General features: G+C 50.5%; 1 protein-coding gene across 17 annotated transcripts in view; it reads right to left on the bottom strand.

Moving 5' to 3' along the window:
* Positions 1 to 2,293: 2,293 nt before the first annotated feature.
* PRDM2 (PR/SET domain 2) overlaps positions 2,294 to 22,615 on the bottom strand; it is a 134,163-nt gene continuing 113,841 nt past the window's right edge. For 12 of the 17 annotated variants that reach the window (XM_044942842.2, XM_044942847.2, XM_044942835.2 and 9 more), the window contains 2 exons: positions 10,948 to 11,091; positions 2,294 to 4,299 (listed from right to left, as the gene is read on the bottom strand). In XM_044942842.2, the coding sequence (XP_044798777.2) occupies positions 10,971 to 11,091 (121 nt within the window). In that variant the 3' untranslated portion in view covers positions 2,294 to 4,299; positions 10,948 to 10,970. Of the gene's footprint in view, positions 4,300 to 10,947; positions 11,092 to 22,615 lie in introns of those variants that run through there. The other 5 variants (XM_044942837.2, XM_044942840.2, XR_006551115.2 and 2 more) reach the window with 4 other exon arrangements.

Genomic DNA, 22,615 nt, shown 5'->3' with positions numbered 1-22,615 from the left:
TAAGGCCCAATGTGAAGATTAGGTAAGGAGAACAGTCAAGGTCTGCAAGAGTCCTCCTCCAGGAAGCCCTCCTTAATGCCCCAGGTTGGATGAGGAGTCCCACCTCTATGCGCCAAAGCACCCAAGGCTGAGCTCGGCACCAGGCCTTTTCATATCGAAATTGCCTCCTTTCTCTGCATCTACTCCCCCGCCCCCTCGCCCATGACCGCTGAGTCCTCCCTTAGCCAGGCCTGTGGGAAATGTCTCTCTGCTGGTCCAGCCCAGGGGTCAGCCAAGGTGGAGAAGCCTGTGCGCATAGATTTCACCTCCCTGGGAGGTTCCACTGTGTTTGCTTTCTAGATAAGTTTCTTTCAGAGAATGAAAAGTCATGTGTGAGGGTTACTTTGCGTCAACTTGAGCAAGCCGCGGGGTGCCTGGATGAAACATTGTTTCTGGGTGTGTCTGTGAGGGTGTTTGTGGGTGAGATTAGCACTTGAATCTCTGGACTCGGTAAGGACTCAGTAAAGTAGGTCACCCTCCCTGGTGTAAGTGGGCTCATGGATTCATTGAGGGTCTGAATGGGACAAAAGGCAGAGGAAGGAGAAATTCACCCTTTTGTCCTGACTCACTGCTTGAACTGGGGACGTCTCATCTCCTGTGCTTGAACTGGGAGTCACACCATCAGCTCTCCAGGTTCTCAGGCTTTGGGACTGAGAATAAATCACACCAGCAGCTGTCCCGGGTCTCCTGCTTGCAGGGGGTAGATCATAGGATTTCTCAGCCTAATACTTTAGCCACCTGATGCAAAGAACTGACTCATTGGAAAAGGCCCTGATGCTGGGAAAGATTGAAGGCAGGGGAAGGGGATGACAGAGGATGAGATGGATGGCATCACTGACTTGATGGACATGAATTTGAGCAAGCTCTGAGAGTTGGTGATGGACAGGGAGGTCTGGCGTGCTGCAGTCCATGGGGTCGCAAAGAGTTGGACACCACCGAGTGACTGATCTTGTGAGCCAATTCCCATAGTTAATTTTATATATATATATACATATACACACACACCCACACACCATTGGTTCTGTTTCTCTAGAAAATTCTAATTTCACATCTTTTTAGAGAAAGTGTTTAAATGAAAAGACAGAAATCGAGGCTCTTCCTCCTACTCCTCTGCAGTATCAGGGCATGGGCCTCCATATGGGGGCTGACCTCCTACCATTTACCCACCCCAAACCCAAAATAAGCACCAAAGCCAAGGTGCTTATCTCTCGCCTTCCATCAGAATTCCTCTCCAGGCCCTGTTCAACTTTGCTAGGATGGTTAGCTCTTCAAAAGAATTCATTTGTATTGACACCCACGAAGATGGCAAAAGTTAAAAAGACAATGACAAAGCCTAGGGAGACTGTGGAGAAATTGGAATCCTGATACTGCTGGTGGGAATGTAAAATAATGTGGCCACTTTGGAGAAGTTTGGCAGTTCCTCAAAATGTTAAGTATAGATTTACCATATGACCCACCAATTCCTTCCCAGCAATATACTTAAAAAAAAAAATCCATACAAAAACCTTTTTAGAAATGTTCATAGCAGCATTCTTCTTAATATCCCCAAAGTGGAAACGACACAAAAATCTATCAACCAAAGAACAGATAAATAAAATGTGGCATATCCATATAATGGGGTATTTGGCCACAGAAAGGAATGAAGTCTCAAGACATGCCACAACCTGGATGAACGTTGAGAATAAGCAAAGTGAAAGAAGCTGGTCACAAAGACCACTTTTCATATGATTCTATTGACATGAAATATCCAGAATAGGTAAATCTGCAGGGAGAGAATGCACATTTGTGGTTGCCTGGGGCTAAGGGCTTGGAAATAAGAAGAAAGTGACTGCTATTGGGTGTGGGGGTTCTTTTGGGGGGTGATAGAAAATGTTCTAAAACTGATGATGGTGATGGCTGCACAACTCTGGATATACTAAAAATGATGTATACACGTAAATGGATACATTGCATGGTATGCGAATCTGAGCTCAATGAGGCTGCTTAAAGAAAAGAATATGTCTGCAATCACAGGAGGCCTTTCTAGTCTCAGCCACGTGGCTTATCAACTCACTGGCTGGCAGGTGGGAGAGGGCCATGACTGTAGAGTGAGCTTGCTCACCAGCCGGGGTATTTCCACGGGGAGCTTCCTGGAAGCCTTAGGTTTTTCTCATGGCTAGAATGGAACCCTCAAGGACCCCCAGCCCACTCCCACCCCTCGGCCACAGAGAACTCCAAGTACCAGAACCAAAATGATCACTCCCACGCCTGTTCCTCACAATCTTGCCTCACACTTTTATTGTTAATTTTCTTCACATGGCAGATAAATTAACTTTCATTGTTAATTTTCTTCACATGTCCTCTTCTGCAATCCAAACCCATGCTCGAAGACCATCACTGACCAGGAAACACCGCTTTTTAAAAAACAAAAAGACCAACCCACCCACCCCCGTTTTCATGATTGGAACATTCGTGAAAGTTCTCCTGAAAGTCTGAGGGTCGGAGGATGACCAGCACGTTTGCACATGCAAAAAAAAATGAGTGCCCCCCAGCCCTCCCACCACATTTTCCAGAATTTTCCACCGGCTGAAGGCGACTTTCCAAGCTTTGGGTTCGTGGGCCTTCCTCGCTGCTGAAAGGAAAAACAAACCCTCAAGAACTGAGAGGCTGGGGTACAGTTCACGAGTGTCAACATGGAGGGGACAAAATCGTATCGTTAGGATAAAGAACGGCCACAGATTTTCATGCTCATGAGGGTTGATTTTAGGAGCAGGCTAAAAGATTCCAGTTTGTGAGAATTTAAAACAAATCATGGTCTGTAGCTGGGTGGGTGGGAAAAAGGATGGGAACAAGCCAATGATCAGCACTTTTCTGCCCACGTGAGGCTCTCACAAAACTTTCCTCCTGGACCGTTATCAGACCCCATGCTGCAGCCAGTCGACAGATTCATTAAATAACACAAGTTATAAAACTTTAAAAATGGGGCATTTACAGTCAGGGACATAAATACGTGCTTTTAAAAGTGTGTACATACATATTTACAGAGTTGCAAGATCAACCATAATAGCCCTGAAAAAAGTCCCTTTTTTTTTTTTTTTGCATGACCATTCCTACATACTCTTAAAGGGTCCCCTCTTTCCACTTTGGGTCTGGCGCATCACCATCAAAAATGGGGCTGAGAAGACAGCGCCAAAGTGGTCTCAGACATCCTTGTCTGGGGTCTGCCCCAAAGGCACAAAACCCAAGACCCTCACTGAACTGGGTCCACACTCCTAGCTCAGCTCACCCGTTTCTCCGAGACATGGACTGCTCCATCAGAGACGAAGCCAGTTCCATTGTTCCCTGGCAGGCGATGGACGGTCTCCGGAAATCTCCCCCCCCCCCCAGCCCCCCCCCCCCACCCCCAGGCTTTTTAATCATCCAACTTATTTTTCATTTCCCAGTTTCTGTTTGTTTCCCTTTTCAGCCAATTTGAGAAGCTCAGACACTAAGGGTGTTGATGGTCCCACCAAGTGAGGCAAAGAAGTACACGAGGAGCTCACCCCCTGCCCTGACCAGATCCCTTCCCGTCCTCTGCCTCTCCCACAGGAGGAGTCTGATCTATAAAGGGAGACCAGGACTTTTTCCCGGACGCACAGGGCCTGACGGATGAGAATGGCAAATCTGGAAACAACTCAAGAGCCAGCAGCTCAGATTGCTCAGGCAGAGAGAAAAGTCTTCCAAGTGCAAGGGCCAAGGGGGATGATCAGCGAGGCTCCGAAGTGTCTACAGGCTACAGATTCCCAGAGACATTAGGGGTGAGGGAAGGCAGGGGTGGGGGGAGATGAGGGGGGCCGTGGAGGAGGGGGCGGGAGCGGAGCTGGCCAGAAAGGGAACTTGGCCTCCTCCTGAAGGCCTTGCTTGGACAGGGCTGGAGCTGACCCCTGGGGCCAGACCCAAGTCCCCGCCGTGGCAAAAGACAACCAGAGAAGCAAAAAGCAGGATCAAGGAGCTCTTGAAAAAATTGCATAGTAGGAGGGGCCTCTCCCAACAGGAAGGCTGAGCTGCAGGTCACGGCCCGGGACAGCACCCAAGTGTCATCCTCGGTGCCGAGTCAGCTACTCTCCAGCCTCCCTGGGGTTCAGGACCCTCGTCTGAAGACCACAGGCACACGCATACGCTCACACACATATACACACGCACTCCTCTCTTGCAGGCTCATGGATCTGGAATAGGTCGGTACTTCCTGCAGGGCAGAAGGCCAGTCCCTTTGGCTTCATTGACTCCAGGTCACTTCAGGTGCTGAGGAGAAAAAGAGAAGAAAAATAACAATGACGGCTACATATTCAAGAGCCTACCTCTTTGAGCATGGTCCCTCTACTGAATTTTTCTAGTTAAATTATTTTCAGACGTATACCACCTGTACAGAAAGAGCACGGCTTGATGAACTGTTAGTGAACACACCTGTGTGACCAACACCCAGATGGAGAAACAGAACATGACCAAACTCCCATCAGACCCAGCCAGGCACCTCTTGAGGACACCCGCCCACCCTCATCCCCTAGAATAACCACTCTCCTGACCTAATTACCATAGATTGCTTTCACTTGTTTTTATTTATTTATTTACTTGTTTTGGGCTTTTTATTTACTTTATTTCTTTACTTATTTTTGAGTCTTCAGTGCTGCAAGCAGGCTCTCTAGTTGCAGTGAGCAGGCTTTTCATCACGGTGGCTTCTCTTGTTGAGGAGCCTGGGCTTAGTCGACCCACAGCATGTGGAATCTTCTGGGACCAGGGATCAAACCCATTTCCCCTGAATCGGCACTTGGATTCTTAACCACTGGGCCACCAGGGAAGCCATAACCCATTTTTTGACTTAAATAAATGGAATCAATTGGCACATGTGCCTTTTGGGTCTGGCTTCTGCATGTTTTGGAGATGCACCCACCCGAGGATGCACACGCTCATCGAGCATGTGGCCCTGGTTCTTTCAGTCCATGCTATGGATTCTGGTACAAGGTCAGGCCACTTTCATCTGCCTAGTCCACTGCCCATGCACAGATGGGTGGTTTCTAGTCTGGGGCCATCATGAGTAATGTCGCTAGAACATTCTTATATGTGTCTAGAAGGCATGTATGGTGCACATGTGTACATATTTATGCTAAGAGGAAATGCTGGGCAGTAGGGTGTGCGTATATAACATATGAACATGTGGTACACATGTGTATACACTTCTGCTGAGTGTACCCCTAGCAATATAATTGCTGGGCCCTGGGGAAGGCATAGGTACAGCATCCGCAGATACTGCCAGACAGTTTTCCAAAGTAATTACACCATCACTTCATTCATGCTAATACACTAAACAACCCTGGTGGCAAGTGACACAGATCCCCGTTTCAATGGAAGAGACAGGCTCAGAGAGCAGAAGGAACCTTTACAAGGTCAGTCTGATGAACAGAGATAGGGTCAGGCCCTGTCCCGAGCCTATGTGTGCCCTGTGTCCCGAGGGAGTGGCTTACCCCTCATCCTGTCTCCAAGAAAACCCTGGTTACGGTACTTGGCACAGAAAGCCAGGCCCATGAGTGACTGTTCAATGACATTTATTGCCCAGGGTTGACTATGAGCCTAGAGTTGGGCTAGGCCAAGTTCAGGGGCTCAGGTCTCTCATCCAGTGGACTGGTCATCATTTACTATTACCACTACAGGTACTATCTACTATTGCTATTACTACTACTAATAATAATACAATAATTCAGTGAAAAGAATAATAATTATATCTCTGATTTGTAGGAAGACTTACTACATACCAGGCATACGAAGTGCTTTCCATGTGCTAACCCTTGCAGTCCTGACAATATAACTGTGAGAGGGGTATGCTCATCCCTTGCTATCCACAGGGGATTGGCTTCAGCACCCCTGTTGATGTGTGGCATGTTTAGTCATGTCCAACTCTTTGAGACCCTATGGACTGTAGCCCACCAGGCTCCTCTGTCCATGGGATTCTCCAGGCAAGAATACTGGAATTGATTGGCATTCCCTCCTCCAGGGGATCTTCCTAACCCAGGGATCTAACCCATGTCTCCCGCATCTCCTGCATTGGCAGGTGGGTTCTTTACCACTGAGCCACCTGGGAAGCCCTCAGAACCCCCAAGGATACCAAAATCCACAGATGCTCAAATCCCTTATATATAGTGGTGTAGTGTGGAATTTTATTAACCCACATTTACAGATGGGCAAATTGAAACAAGAAGTGAAGTACCTGCCAGGATTATTGGAATGGTGATTCAGCTCCATGAAGTGTGCTCCTATGTCAATTTCTACTCCCCGCAGCCACAGACCCTTTGACAGGGCTGGAAAGAGAGCTGCTCCTGGTGGCACTAGGTGCCTTAGAGAGAGGGAGCCTCCTTCCGGTTGGAGGCCAGCATGCGCCCTGCCCATCTGAGCAGGAGCAGCAGGAGGAAAGGAAGGCAGGCCAGCATGCAGCAGCCTGTATTCCCCCTGGCCAAGTGTGGCTCATTTATGTGAGTTTCCTGTGGGTTTTCAAGTGGGATCCATACAAGAAGCCATCTTGCCAGCCCCCGACCTGAAAGGCAGCCCTCCAGGGAGGAGATCACAGCTGCAGACTGGACCCCTGGGACTGGAGATGAAGGACAGCTGGCCGAAGCTGTGCCAGGGGGAAGTTCACCTCTCACGGAGACCCTCCACCATCCATTCCCAGGACCCCATGGGAGGGCCAGCATCAGGAAACCTGCCCCAAGGCTAGCCAGTCTTAGCTAAGGAGCAGTGACAGCCAAGAGGAGCATGACATGTTGACCAGACAAGTGAGTGGTGCCAGTCCCTGTCCCAGACAGCTGCTCCTAGTCCCTACCCTGGACAGCCCCTCCTAGACCCCTGGGCACAAGTCTGGCTGGTGCCTAGGACTTGAAAGAGACGGAGGTGAAATAGGATGTACAGTGGGAGCTTCACGCTGGACTAGGCAATGTGGCACTTTGTTACACCTGAAAGTGAAAGTGCTGGGCTTTGCCTGAGACATCATGAGAACATGGAAGAGGAGGCAGTGGAAGGCAGGTGCTGGAGAAAAGCCAGGCTGCTCTGTGCTGGTCCCTCACTTGGGTCAGGCTGTCCAGTAGGCTGATCACAGAGCCTCTACCTGGGCGAGAGCAGGAGGATGAATGGCAGTCCTGGGTGCTCTGAGGACATTATCATTTTCCTCAGGACAAAGTCCAGTGTGTGTACACTGGGCACAGACCACAAAGTCCATTGTCCATCTGGGCATCAGAAGACTGACCCCCTCTGTCTTAGCTTCCCCTCTCCATAAATAGAGGGTGCTGGCCTATACATCCCTTCCTGTGCTAAAATCCTTTGCCATGGCATCTCAAAACATCATTCTGGAACTGTGTTAAATAGTGCTATGGACTGAATTGTGCCCCCACTCCAATATCCACCACCTGCCCATGATCGTACTCTAACTCTCAATGTGATGGCAATTGGAGGTGGGGCCTCTGGGAGGTGATTAGGTTTAGATGAGGGCATGAGGGCGGGGCCTTCATGATGGGATTAGTGCCCTTGTAAGAAAAGGTGCCAGGGCTTCTTCCCTCTGCCATGTGAGAACACAGCCAGAAAGTAGCATCTGCAGGCCAGGAAGAGAGGTCTCATTAGAGCCTGATGATTCTGGTACCCCTATCTTGGCCTTCCAGCCCCCAGAAATGTTAGAAGTAAATATCTATTGCTTAAGCCCCCCAGTCTGTGGTATTTTTCTGTGGTGGCCCAAGCAAACTAAGACACACAGTATAAGTCGGATTTTTTTTTAAGTCATTTTTTAAGTGGGCAAAGACCTAAACAGGCATTTCTCCAAAGAAGACATACTGATGGGTAATAAACACATGAAAAGATGCTCAACACCTCTCGTTATTAGAGAAATGCAAATCAAAACTACAATGAGATATCACCTCACACAGGTCAGAGTGGCCATCATCAGAAAATCCACAAACAATAGTGTTGGAGAAGGTGTGGAGAAAAGGGAACCCTCTTGCACTGTTGGTGGGAATGCAAACTGATACAGCCACTGGGAAGACAGTATGGAGATTCCTTTAAAAAACTAGGAATAAAGCTATCACAACAACCCAGCAATCCCACTACTAGGTATATACCAGAGGAAACCAAAATTGAAAAAGATACTTCTATCCCTTTGTTCACTGCAGCACTATTAACAATAATAGTTAGGACATGGAAGCAACCTAGATGTCCATCAACAGATGAATGGATAAAGAAGTTGTGGTATATACATACAATGGAATATTACTCAGTCTTAAAAAGGAACACTTTCGAGTCAGTTCTAATAAGGTGGATGAACCTAGAGCCTATTAAACAGAGTGAAGTAAGTCAGAAAGAGAAAAACAAATATTATATATTAACAAATATGTATGGAATCTAGAAAGATGGTCCTGATGAACCTATTTTCAGGGCAGCAATGGAGATGCAGACAGAGAGAACTGACTTATAGACACAGGAGGGAGAGAGGAAGGAGAGGGTGGTACAAATAGAGAGAGTAGCATGGAAACATATACACACCATGTGTAAAATGGATAACCAATGGGAATTTGCTGTATGATTCAGGGAACCCAAACCAGGACTCTTAACATAAAGGGGTGGGAAGGGGTGGGAGATGGAAGGAAGGTTTAAGAAGGAGGGGACATATGTGTGCCTAGGATTGATTCATGCTGATATATGGCAGAAATCAAGGCAATATTGTAAAGCAATTATCCTTCAATTAAAAATAAAAATTTTTAAATAATAAGTTATACATACTTATTATTGTTGCTGTTTAGTTGCTAAGTCATGTCTGACTTTGCGACCCCATGCACTGTAGCCCACCAGGCTCCTCAGTCCGTGGGATTTCCCAGGCAAGAGTACTGGAGAGGGTTATCACTTCCTTCTCCAGGGAATCTTCCTGACATACTTATTTAAAAGTTTAAAACATAAAAATTCTAAAATTAGGGAAAAAATTAAATAAGATTTTAAGGAGCAAGTTTCAGTCCCTTTGAAATTAAACTGTTGAGTTCTGAGCATTCACTGTTGGTGAGTAAACAGAAGAAGCTGTGAGCTGCAGAGACAAATAAAATTGGGCTTCTAGGTATCCAAGCACCCAGCTTGGGAAGCTGTACTCATTTGAAACTAAGTGGAAAAGAACACACCTGTCTAGGGTCGCACACGGGCCCCAGAGGAGGGCCTGAACCTGCAAGGCCTGCTTTCGGCTGAGACTGCAGTAGCCGACAGAAACGCCCTAGTCTGTGCAGAAATCACTCCAGCCGCACCTGACCCCCCTCAGGCTGCAAAGAATACCTTCTCTGGGCTGAAAGCCACATCCAGCCAGCCCATCAGCATGAAAGTCCACATAGCTGCCACAGGGTCCCAGGACACACCTGGGACCAGAGTGGGGAACTGCTCAGCCCGCACTGCCTGCCTGTTCTCCAGAACACTCTAGCCAAACCAAGTCTCCTCTCGGGGCCCCCATTCTTCCCTCTGTAAAACGGGTGCGGGGATGGTGTCCTGGGCCACCCAGTCCTGAGCAGCATCCATCGCACCGTTGCTCCACTGCACTCCTGACTCAACTCAGCTCCCATCTCGGGAGCTGGGTCCCAAGAGGCAGGCTCAGTGTCAGCTCCACAGACAGGCTCTCATGGGGAAGTGGGTTTTACATCTGGTCCCCTCCTGAATGAACTCCCAGAGAAATAAGGCCAGAAACTCCACCTGCTGAGGGAGGGAAAAGGGAGCGAGCCATGGGAAGAGGAGAGGCGGGAGGGAGGAAGGCTCAGCACAGAAGACCCCAGAGCTTCAAAACTCAGCCCCTCTTGCCTTAAACAACTGCATTCTCATTCCAAATAACCTTGGCCACATTAGGCAGGCATCCCCGAACCTGAGTGGGTCCCAGAACTTCAGGACCACTTGCTAATGCAAATTCCCAGGCCCTGCTCACCAGAGTGCTCATTTAGTGAATTGGAGTGGTACCCTGGGGTCTGTATTTTTAACCAGTACCCAATCATTTGGGCTTCCTGGGTGGCGCTAGTGGTAAAGAACCCGCTTGCTAATGCAGGAGACTTATGAGACATGGGTTCGATCCTTGGGTCAGTAAGATCCCCTGGAGGAGGACATGGCAATGCACTCCAATGTTCTTGCCTGGAAAAATCCCATGGACAGAGGAGCCTGGCAGGGGTAAGGTCCATAGGGCCGCAAAGAGTCATACATGAAGCGACAGCACAGTCGCCCCAGTCGTACTTGAAATGCTGGTCTTGGGACACAATGAAAGAAGACATGCCATGTCACCAGCAGAGAAACCCAAGCCAGCTCGAAGTCAGTAGCAAAGCCCAGCCCCTCAAGAGGAAAAGTCCAGCTTCCATGAATAAATTCAGGTTTCATCATCAGAAAATCTAGACGGAGGCTTCTGGTTCAACATAAATCTCAGTTTTATATTTTATGAATTAATATTACTTCCACTTTCAAATACATGATGGAACAGCTTTTTCCGGGCTGAAAGCCACTGAAGGTTTCAAGTGTTGAGTGCGATCAGTAGTACTTAGACTTACCTGGTGTTTATTCTGTGCCAGGCAAGGTTCTAAGTGCTTTCATACATTTGACACTTGCAATTCTCACAATCCTATGAAATAGGTACTATTGTCACCCCCATTTTATAGATGTGGAAACTGAGGCTCAGAGAGAGAGAGAGTAGCGTGCTGAAGTCCCGCAGCCCGTAAGTGACAGAACTGGGATTGAACCAGGTGGTCCAGGGTCCACACTCTCACCCAGTCCAGCAGGAAGGCCTCCTGCCCCACTGAGCACACAGCAGGGTGCTCCAGGAGTCATCATGCCCATCCCCCTCTCTCCTGCCCAGCCCACCCCAAGCCCCGCCCCCAGCCCCTAGAGCCCCGGGAGGCTGCCCCACCCTCTGAGTACCTGTCAGGGAGCAGGCGAAGCACCTACTCTTTGAAGAGGGATCCCTGGAGCTGGGCTGCAGCTGTGGCCTTGACATTCCTACACTGTCTGGTGATGTATGGGGCGGCTGGTGGAGGACATCGGGATGCCAGGCGGAGACTGTAGCTGTGTGGGGAGAGGAATAACACACAGCGTCACCAGGGGCCCAGCCCAGTGGGTGTCCCAGGCAGCACCTGGAGGGCCTTGGTGCTGATGCCCTCTCCAGGCACCTTCAGGCCAATGGGAGGTGAGTTTTAACAACCACCGTGTTCCATCTACCCGCTTCCCTCTGCTGGGAGGCACAGACCAGGAGAAGCATCTAACTGCCAGGTTCTGAGATATTGTACAGGGAAGGCCCACCCTGAGGACCCCCACTGGATGGGCAGGTGAGCCAGGAATGGACACTTGCCATGCAGATGGCAGCTTGACCGCTTCCCCACCTCCTTTCATGGGCATTGCTCTCCCCGCAAAAAAGCATCTGGGTATGCTTTGGTACCAAGTTACAACCATCGCCTGCAGAAAGGAGAGGAGGGAGGGCTGGGTCCCCTCCAGGCCATTAACTCTGCACCTGGCAGCCATCCCAGTCTCACTGTGCCAAGAACGTTTGTGTCAGGGGTCTCAGAGTGGGTGTAAACCAGAATCCCTTGACACCATTTGGTCCTATTTGCTACTACAGCCCTTCAAATAGGATTTCTTTTTCAGGAAAGCATTATTATTATTTTTTAAGTAGCTAATGCAGAGACTTCCCTGGTGGCCCAGTAGGTAAGACTCTGCGCTTCCACTGCAGGGGGCACAGGTTCAATCCCTGGCCGGGAAACTAAGATTCTTCATGCTGTGTGGCGTGGCCAAAAAAACTAATAATAATAAAAATAAAAACCTGAATACTCTATTAAAAAAAAAAAAAAAGGTAACCAAGACCATCATTCCTCCCCTTCCTTCATCCACCTAACTCATACTCATCTTCCAAATCCTAGCTGGAATACCACCTCCCCCAGGAAGCCTTCCTTCTCTAATTCTTGGATGAGATGTCCCTCTTGTGGGTTCCCACTGCCCCTCCTATTTCTTCATCACAGCACTTGTTATACTGAGTCACAGTCACAGAATCATGTGTCAAATTCCCTCAGGAGCTATGCAGTCTCAAGGTCGGGGCCCCTGTCTTGTTCACTGCCGCATCCTCAGTTTAGCGTCACAAAAACAAATATTTGTTGAATAAGAGCTACACAAGGACTTCCCTGATAGTCCAGTGGTCAAGAATCCACTTGCCAATGCAGGGGACATGGGTTTGACCCCTGGTTTGGGAAGATCCCACAGGCCACAAGGCAACTAAACCCATGAGCCACAACTACTGAGCCCACGTGCCTAGAGCCTGTGCTCCACAACAAGGGAAGCCACTGCCAAGAGAAGCCTGCACACCTCAACAAAGAGTAACCCCCATCTGCTGCAAAAGAAAGCCTGTGTGCAGCAATGAAGACTCAGTGCAGCCAAAAAAAGAATGACACATACGGTGCCCAGAATTGTGCTATTTTACATATATCAAGTGTCTTACTCTTCATACATGGGGGATACTCTATTAACTCTTATTTACAGATGGGTAAACGGAGGCACAGAATGGTCAAGTAACTTGTTCTGGGTCCCAAGTCTGCCTCTCTGGGTAGAAGAATGGAAGTGAGGTGGGTGTGCTGCTCTCTTCCAGGTGTTGGCTGTGGCCCGCTCTGTTGGACAGGGCCAAGCTAGGAATGAGGTCCATCTCAAAGGTGAAACATCAGGGTTTCGATTAGAGGTTCTCAGCCAGGGCACAGATTTGGCAATGTCTGGAGATATTTGGGGTCGTCACATCTGAGGGCAGGGATACTGACACCCAGCATCTGGTAGGCGGGGCCAGGGATGCTAAACTAAACATCCTAAAATGCACAGGATGCCCCCACAACAATTGATCTGCTCAGATATTAAAAGCACCACGACCTGTTGAGAATGCGTACTCAGTCTCTCAGTCATGTCCAACTCTGTGTGACCCCATGGACTGTAGCCCACCAGGCTTATCTGTCCATGGGATTTTCCCAGGCAAGAATACTGGAGTGGGTTGCCATGTCCTCCTCCAGGGGCGCTTCCCCACCCAGGGATCAAACTGGAGCCTCCTGTGTCTCCTGCACTGGCAGGCTGATTCTTTACCACTGAGCCACCTGGGAAGCTCTCCCAGAATAGAAGAACGTATAAACAGCCCAACACAGAAGTTGTCAGGGGAAGACTTCTGCCCCTCCACAAACCGGACCCCCTCTGAGGACCTAGCTCGCAGCCGTGGCTCAGGGCTGCCCCTGCTTCAACTCCTCCCCTGCACTGTGCGATCTGGCCTGAGCGAGATTTAAGGCAGAAAACAGAGACCCCATGCTCAGCAGCAAGCCTGTGCCCCAGATAGACTAAAAGGTCCATGAGGTGGCCTGTGGAGGGCACCCCAGGGTGACAAGACCCCTCAGCCAGCTAACCCAGTGCTGGGAAGGGACAGTCAGCTGCCAGGTTGCCTGGAAACATGGATGACCTGCAGAACCTTGTCCAGCCAAAGAATAAGGGACAATCCTGGCACATGGCAGGTACCCCACGCTGTCCCTTCTCTGGGGCAATGTCTCCAGAGGAATAGAGCAGGACAAATGGCAGCTTTGGGGACAACAGGCTAGCATCCTCAATTTCCAGTTTCTTCCTCTCACTGTCACCATGATCACACATCTATCAAACATTCAGAAATCTAACCAGTCAGGGACTTCCCTGGTGGTCCACTGGTTAAAAATCTGCCTTTCAATGCAGAGGGTGTGGGTTCGATCCCTGGTTGGGGGACTAAGGTCCCAAATGCCACAGGGTAACTAAGCCCACATGCCACAACTACAAAGCCCACGTGATCTAGAACCCATCCGCTGCAACAAAAGATCTCAAGTGCCACAACTAAGACCCAATGAAGCCAAAAATAAATAAATAAACATTAAAAAAAAAAAAAAAACCCTAATCAATCAAAGGTGATACTCGACCTCCCAGCCTTCTCCAGCTGCCATGGGCACCTCTGCTCCCTTATGCTCTCTTCTACTCTCAGGCTCCTGCAGCCTCACAGCCATCGACACTCAGGAGCAGGTTTGCTTCTCAACCGTAGGTGTCCACCTGGTCAGGGGCAAGGTCCCCAGAGGTGGGTGCCTTCTCACCACCCCTCACACACTGCCCTGCCTCATGGAAGATAACATGGGCTGACATGCACAAGGACCCCTGTGATTCCCAAATGCTCTCTCTTCTGTTAAATCTGGAGTCTGCCAGCAGTGCAGGAGGAAGGAAGGAATAAGTGCTTTTAAACCCATTTCACAGATGAGGAAACTGAGGCTCAGACAGATGGAGACTTTCCTGGGGAGCAAAGTCCAGATCTTTCAGCTCCATGAGCCACAATTTTGCAGGGGGACACTAAGTCACCAGCTGGGTGTTTCTTTAAGGGATTAGGGTTTTGATGTACTATCTCCTGGAGTTTGCTCAAACTCAAGTCCGTTGAGTTGATGATGCCGATAAAATACAGTATCAGTGAGCAGTATCAATGAGCATGGTGTTTTGATTGTTGCTGCTGTGGGGTGGAGGAGGCAGCCTGGCCATCAGAGACCTGAGTGCGAGTTCCCACCTTCATACTCGCTGGAAAGCCTCCCTAACTCCTGGCCTCCAAACCTCAGTCGCCTCATCTGTAAAATAGAGACAACCCCTGGAGCTTGCTAATGCAGAGCCGGGATAGAGAGGGACTGGGAATGAAGGATCCTTGGCCTTCTGAGAAGAATTCAGCTAGAGGGGGATGTTTCTGAATGTCCTGGGAAGGCAATGGGAGGGGAGGGAACATGGAAGCAGGAGGCCTGCTGGGCCCTGCCTGCTCTGTCCGCCTTCTTCCCTCTCTTCCATCACCTGGTCAGGTCTTCTGCACAGCCTCCACACTGGCTCCCCTCCCATAAGGTTGTGACGTGTCCCCGAACCCCGGGCTCCCAGCAGGGACCAAGCTCTTACGTGCACAGCCCATCCCCGCCAACCTCCCAGCCACCTCATTCCTTCGGCTCCTGTTTCCCCAGCTTCACAAGACTTCCTTCAGCACATCGACGTGGAGCCCTCCTCCCCGTGGCCTTCAGCCTCTGATGCTCACCAGAGTCCCCTGAAGCTACCCCCGGGCCCATGACATCAGATCTCTGAGGTGGCCTCAGGCAGCAGCATCTTTTAAGACCCACAGGGGTCTCAACGGGGGTGGGGGGCAGGCTGGGAACCAGTGCCCTGCAGATGGTCCAGGGCTGGCCCCCTGAGTTCTCAGCCCACACAACCCTCACCTCCAAGGGTGGCTCCACGTTATCTATGAGATAGTGGTGAGTGCGGGTCTAGGACTACAGAATCAGGCTGGGTCTGCTCATCACTGCAGCCTTAACACCTAGTTCTGCGTGTATGGACAGCAGACCCTCAAAACATACTGAATGAAGGAGTGAGTGACAGACTTAGAACTTCTGGTCGCCAGGGGGAAGGGACAGTTAGGGAGTTTGGGATCGACATGCACACACTGCTATATTTAAAATGGATAGCTACAAAGATCTACTGTACAGCACATGAACTCTCTCAATGTTATGTGGCAGCCTGGATGGGAGGGGAGTTCGGGGGAGAATGGCTACATTTCTATGTATGGCTAAGCCCATCTGCTGTGCACCTGAAGCTACCACAGCTTTGCTAATTGGCTATACTCTGATACAAAATTAAAAAGTTAAAAAAAAAAGGCAGTGAGTGATCCTAGACCCTAGACATCCCACACACAGGCGTCTCAGACACAGAAATCTGTGCACATTCAGTGCAGAAGCCAGCACCCTGGTTAGTGGGCCCCTCGAGCATCCCGCCTCAGAACCTTGTAAGATGGGTGACGCTCATTATCCAGAACCCAAGGTGCCCAGAAAGGGCAGGACGACCACTTCTTCACTGTCAGAACCACCCTTCCCCCACGCTGAAGGCACCGGAAGGGCAGAGTTGCCCCATTTGGCTCTTGAAGGTGTCATTTCTGTTTCCAGTGGTCCATCCTGCAGACCCTCCCAGAACGCTTCCTCCAGCAGTCACAGGGCTCTCCGTCTCTCTTCCAAGTTCTTGTTCAAGGGCCTCTTTCTCATTGAACCTCCTTCCCAAACACTCTATTTGAAATAGCAACTGCTCTGCCCTGACACTCCCAGCCTCCAGTCCATTTTTCTTTCTTTACTGTATTCACCACACCAACACGCTCGGTGTCTAACTGCTGTTTGCTTTCTGGCTCCATTGGAGGCATTTTGTCCCTGATGGACCCACATCTAAACCCATGCCTGGCACGCAGTAGGGGGCCTTTCATTATTTGCCGGATGGATGGCATGTCTGCTACCTGCTAAGTGTTTTGCCAAGAAAGCTCTGGTAAATGGTGTACACTGAGGTCTTCACCTGGTTATGGTCTATGTGTGACTTAGTGATGCCTAAAGGGGAAAGCGCTTGTTTTCAGAGGGAGACCGATGCCACGTGCGAGGTGGCCGAGACTGGGGCCTCTGGGCTCCCAAGTAACCATGTTCTCTCTCAACCCCCAGTGGCTTCTGGTGAAGGAGGCAGCAGATACCCTGAACTACACAAGAGAAAATAGAAAGAGCAGGAGGGAAGACCAGGGTCAGGAAGAAGATGGGGAAAGGTGATGTGGAAAAGGGCCCAGCGTAGGTCCCAAGCAGAGAGAGTGATGCAAGGACCTGGTGAGGATTTAACAGGGCTGGTCTGTCTGCATGGGGTGTCTGCACAAGCTGATGACTCACAGGCGAAGCAGGGCAGCACCTTAGCTGGTCTTCCTAGAGCTTGAACTCACTGTGCTCTGGGGACCTGGGGAGAAGGTAACGTCAAGGAGCAGGGCCCATACCTGATCTCTTATCTGGGGGCAGAGGGAAATGAAGGAGCAACAACAGAAACTAAGGCGTGCCTAATAAAAATGAGCTAAAGCTGCCAATCACTGAACAGATCATTTAATGACATGAAAAGGCAATTTACAGAGAAGTCCAAAGCTGGTGAATATGCAAAGATGCCCGGATGCCCTGCAACTGTCCAGGAAGAGTAGTTAACACAAGAGGCCGCTTTCCCAGGTCAGACTGGGGACACGTGCCATATGGGCGGTGCCTGTAGGTGAGGGAAGGAGAGAAGGATGAGGGCTGCCCCCAGGTTTCCTGACACCTGGGGAGGCTGAGTCCACCTGCCCCCATCTCCTGAGAGCATCTCCTCACTCGGCCGGAACATCAGAGAAGGAAGAGGGGGTGGAGGGGAGGGTCTTATAGGCCTGGGTAAGTTGGGAGCCAGACTATCCCTCTGGGCAGCAAGTGACGTGACCCAACGTGGCCACTGTGTTGGACACAGCAGGATAAGCAAGAACAGAGCTGGGAGACAGGTTAGTCCAGCAAGATGGTGGCCAAGGACATTGAGAAGTGAGCAGTAGATTTGGGATACATTTTGGAGCTGGATGGGGGGGATGGGGCAGGTGGATGAGAGTCTAGACCAATTCCAGAGTGGGTAGTTTGTTTAACTGAGAAGGGGAAGACAAGAGAAAACTTGGTTGGGAGCTATGTTTTGAAAGGATCACCTTTGCAACACTCACTAGACACCCAAAGGAGACCTCAAAGAGGGTAAATTAAATGAAACTAATGAGCTTGGGGTGGGTCAGCATTCAGGTGGATTGGACAGGCTCAGGGGAGGGGAGAGCCACCCCCTGTCTAGACAAATTCCAGGGTAGGGGTGCAGGGACTCAGGATGGGATGTGGAGGAGCAGGGGATGACCGTGAGAGTGGTGTCCAAGTCGACATGTATTTCAAGGAGGAAGAAGAATGAAAGGTGTCCAACTCTGCGGACGTGTCAAGGAAGATAGAGAACCGATCGCGGCATTTGTTGCCCAGAAGCTGCGGGTAACCTTAGTAACAACAGCTTCCAGGATATGGTGGAGACAAACACCTGAGAGAAGTGAGCTCAAGAGAGATGGGGAGGAGAGGAACTGAGGCAGGGGCCCAGAGAGTTCCACCAAGGAGTTTTAGGTCAAGGGAGGGGCTGCCGGTTCCAGGACAGGCTCTCTGGGTCTCTGGGGTCCCCACCGTGCTCCCCACCAGGCTGCCTGGGCCTTCTGAGCAGAGATCCCTGCCTGCACCCCCTGTTTGCCTCTTCCGCCTGTATGAGTCAGGTCAGGAGGGATTTCTCGGGACACAACCCCCAGAGCTGGCTGGCCACGCAGCCGCCGCGGAGTCTTACATAACCCTCCATAAATTCTCAAGAAAGTGATTCATCTCAAGTCAGCGTCTGACGTTCAGCACTTCTGCAGGCAGCGAGGGAGAGGCAAAGGGTGTGCAAGCCGATGCCCAGGTGAGATAAGCTGAGATGACATTCCCTGGAGGTGGGGGAAGCGTGAATAGATCACTACCTGCTTCCTGGTACCCACTACTTCCGGGAATGGTTGGCATCCGAAGCAGGCTCCACCTTCCGCTCCAGGGAGGCCCCGCCCACTCGAATGGGACCGCCCCCAGCTTGAGAGTCAAGGGTGGGAGTAGAGGAACAGTCCTGGGATGCCGGAGCCTGAACTTCAGTCCTTGAACCACCACCCATAACTTGCTATGTGACCTCTGGAGATGCCTCCACCTGTGTGAACCATGGTAGTCTTGTTTGTAAAATGAGGATGTCAAACAAGGGGGAAAGGTAATTGTGTATTTACTGAGTGCCTACTATGCCCTGGTCTTCTCCAGGAGCAGGACTGCACGGAGATCAAACCAGTCAATCCTAAAGGAAATCACCTTGAATAGTAACTGGAAGGACTGACTGATGCTGAAGCTGAAGCTCTAATACTTTGGCCACCTGACATGAAGAACTGACTAATTGGAAAAGACCCTGATGTTGGGAAAGACTTAAGGCAAGAGGAAACAACAGAGGACAAAGTGGCTGGATGGCATCACTGACTCGACGGACATGAGTTTAAGCAAGCTCCAGAAGATGGTGAAGGACAGGGAAGCCTGGCCTGCTGTAGTCCATGGGGTCATAAAGAGTCGGACGTGACTGGGCGACTGAACAACAACAACTACGCCCCAGGAGTTACTGTAGGGCCTTCATTCTCGGACGGGATGGTGATGACCTGCATCTCAGAGAGGAGGAGACAGAGGCTCGATAGAGGTGAGGAGGCCCCACAAACATGCTATCTCTGCCAAAAGGGGTACAGTCAAGCTCTGAAGCCAAGACCACCTGACACCAAAGCTTGGGCCCCTTTCCAGACACAGTCCTTGTAGTGACAGGGGTCAAAGAGCTCTTTTCAATATTCCAAAGGGCCTGAAGAGTGACCCTCTGCCCACTGAACAGCCACATGGCCACCCACAAAGCCAGAAGGCAGCTTTGGGTGGAACCATGTCAGCTCAGAGGAGCCCTGGCAGCAGGTCTCAGACTCCAATACGGGAGACAAGAAAACAGTCTCCGTGCCTGCCCCTCTCCTCAGTCTCATGGATTCTGATTTAGCTGGTATGGAGTCCAGGCACGGAGGATTTTTTAAAAGCCAGTTGTTGAGAGCCTCAGTCTGAATCCATCTATTCAAAGTGTGGTCCTCGGACCAGCATCAGTAGTCTCTGGGAGCTTGTTAGAAAGACAGCTACTCAGCCCTCATCTGACCTTCTGAGTCAGAATCTAGATTTAAAAAAAAAAAAATTTATTTTGGCCATGCTGCTCGGCCTGTGGGATCTTAGTTCCCTGACCAGGGATGGAACCTGTGCCCTCTGCCGTGGAAGTGCAGAGTCTTAACCACTGGACTTCCAGGAAAGTCCCAGAACCTACATTTTTAATTAAGGTCCCTGGAAAGGCACCTGTGTGCTGCAACTGGGGGAGCATGGGGCTGGGGGAAAACCCCTGCAGGCGGCATGCTCGGTGGTGGCCTAGTTCTGAAATCTGGGGCAGGACCTGGTGCCTAGTGAAGTTGTACAGGGAAAGTCTTTGCAGTGGGAGGGCTGGGGGAAGGGAAATGAAAGTGGTCCTTAGGGGATGGGGCAGCCATTCAAAACTACTGGCCTGGGCAGTTGCTGTGGTTCTTGGCATCTTGGGCCCTGGTAGCTTAGATTGTTGTTTATTGTTCAGTCACTAAGTCATGTCCAACTTTTTCTTCAACCCCACGGACTGTTGCCCACCAAGCTCCTCTGTCTATGGCGTTGCCTAGGCAAGAATACTGGAAGAGGTTGCCATTTCCTTCTCCAGGTAGCTTAGGTGGTTTTTCCCATTTGATCTTCCCTTAACCATGTGAGATGGCTTCTTGTGCCTTTTTATGGCTGAGGAGACAGTTGCAAGGGAGCAACTCCTTGTAGCTCCTTGTAGGTCACAGAGAGGTGCAAATAGAATGGAAAGACGGAAAGTTAGAAAGGAAGGCAGGATTCTCAGAGATCTGACCCCAGAACTGAAGTCTGCCTCTCCACAGGCAGCTCCCCTCCCTCTCATCAGCCCTGAGGGTGGCCATGGGCTGGGGCTGGCTCCAAAAGACCACGCCTGGGTCTTGAGGCTTTTAAGCCAGGTTCTTGGGTCTTCAGGCTTCTCTGGTGAAGAACTGCCTGCAATTCAGGAGACCCAGGTTCAATTCCTGGGTCAGGAAGATCCCCTGGAGAAGGAAATGGCAACCCACTCCAGTATTCTTGCCTGGGAAATCCCATGGACAGAGGAGCCTGGCAGGCTACAGTCCATGGGGTCGCAAAGAGTTGGACACGACTGGGCAACTGACACTTTCACTTCATTTTCTTAGATCTGCAGAAGCCATGTGTTCCCCAACCCTGTTGGACTTTAACTCCAAACACCAAGCACATGACAGCTCATAACACAAGCCGGTCAATAGGAAGGCTGGCCCAGCCAGCAATGGCCCCTGCCAAAGGAAGTTTCCTGGCTGGGAGAACCTGGCCATGGCTGCCTCTGGTCCTGCCAGGATAGGCGAAGGGCAGGGGATCCCAGAGGCCAAGTCAGCAGCCCATCACTCTCAGATGAGGACAATGAACCAGAGCAAGATGGTAACCTGTTCAAGGTCACACAGCAAGCTCTTCTTGGGAAGGAGTGAGGGGGCATGCCTGGTCGCACTGCTTTGTAGGAGACAATGAGGAAGGGCAGCATGAGGCCCTGATGGACTTGGGCAAAAGTAACCCTGGGGGCCAGGCGGCCTCCTCGGCATGGCCCAGATGAGGGCACTCCCAACTTTGTCATTGCTTCCACTCACCTGCTGCCCCCTGGGGACTCAATCATGGAGAGTACAGAGAGTCTATGCACTTCTCACCCACCTGCCCACCTGCCACCAGGAGGTGTTCTCAGAGACGGTTCCCTAAACGATAAAGGCAGATCAGGATCTGGGCTCCCCATGAAGTCCAACCCTAACTGGGCCTGGCTGTGTCACTCCAAGACCAAATTATCAAAGGCAGTGTCTTCCTAGAAGGTTACTCTCACCACCCCACTCAAACCAGGGTCCCCAACACACCCTCCCCACTCCACTCGGAGCAGTGGGTCATGTCTGAAGGATGTCACACCTGCAGGAGATGTCACGGTCTGAGAGGTGCAAGCTGTGGATGAGCAGCCCAGACAGAAGGGAGAGAGGAGCAGACTCCTTGGTGCTCAGCTCTGACCCCTGGCTACATCTCTGCCGCTGCCTTTTTTTTTTTTTTTCCTGGAACCACTCGGTTCAAGCCCAGATGCTGGCCCTTCTCTTCTCTAGATGAGCCAAAACAGTCTGCTTTCTTCAAAAGGAAACTTGTAAGAACGGGAGGGAAGCCAAAAAGAAAACAGGAACAAATGCAAGTGTGACAAGACTGATGGATTGCATAGAAAACAGATTCCCAATTTGGGACAGAAACGGGCTCCCATGAGGTCCAGATGGGAACGCTCTTTGAAACTGTAAAATTCTATAAGGACACTAAAATTTAATTATTACGAACACTCCATCTTTTAAAGTTGTCTAAGACCAAAGAAGTTAAAAAGATTAAGTCAACTCCAGGGATAAACCCTCGCATGATCTGGAGTTGTTGGAACTTAGAGTCCTGATCACAGGATTTCTCGAACTTGATGCCTGCTGCCTGTCCGAGGATATCAACGAGAAGAGGGGGCTGCCTTGATGGAAAGCTTTGTGGGATCTCAGGGGCTCTTTGCTACCCAAGGCATCTTGACTAGCCTGTCCTGGGAGGCATGGGCATGCTTGGCTGGCAGGGCGTCCCAGACGCAGGGCTGGCACAACCAGGGGAAAGACACGCTTGCTATGTGCCTGAACCAGATGTGAGTCAGTGGGTGATGACGCTGCCCAAAGGGGAGGGGTGCTGTGGGCCTGCAGGCATCCTCCTCAAGGGTGAAGGGGACTGGACAGAGGCTGCCCCTGCACCTTCTCCCCATCTCTGCCCTGAGATCCCCAAGGCCTGCACCCTGAATCCCAGCTGACCTCAAAGAGGGGGTCCAGTGGCCAGGGTTGGGACAGTTTCATCCTTTTTTATTTTTTACAGAGCAGGAAATGGAGGTGACCTATAGATGATAAATGACTTGGACGCAGGCCGTTGACTCCTCTCTAAGCTGCTTGGGTCTCACGAGGATCTTGCACTCCATTTGGTTTGGGAACCGCTCACTTGTGGAGGGCTCCCTCCCTACATAAGGCACCACCCAG

This window comes from Bubalus bubalis, chromosome 5, assembly GCF_019923935.1.
Source record: "Bubalus bubalis isolate 160015118507 breed Murrah chromosome 5, NDDB_SH_1, whole genome shotgun sequence".
In the NCBI taxonomy this organism is placed as follows: Eukaryota; Metazoa; Chordata; class Mammalia; order Artiodactyla; family Bovidae; genus Bubalus; species Bubalus bubalis.
Note: the sequence above shows the minus strand (reverse complement) of the source record. Positions and strands in the feature narration are given on the sequence as shown.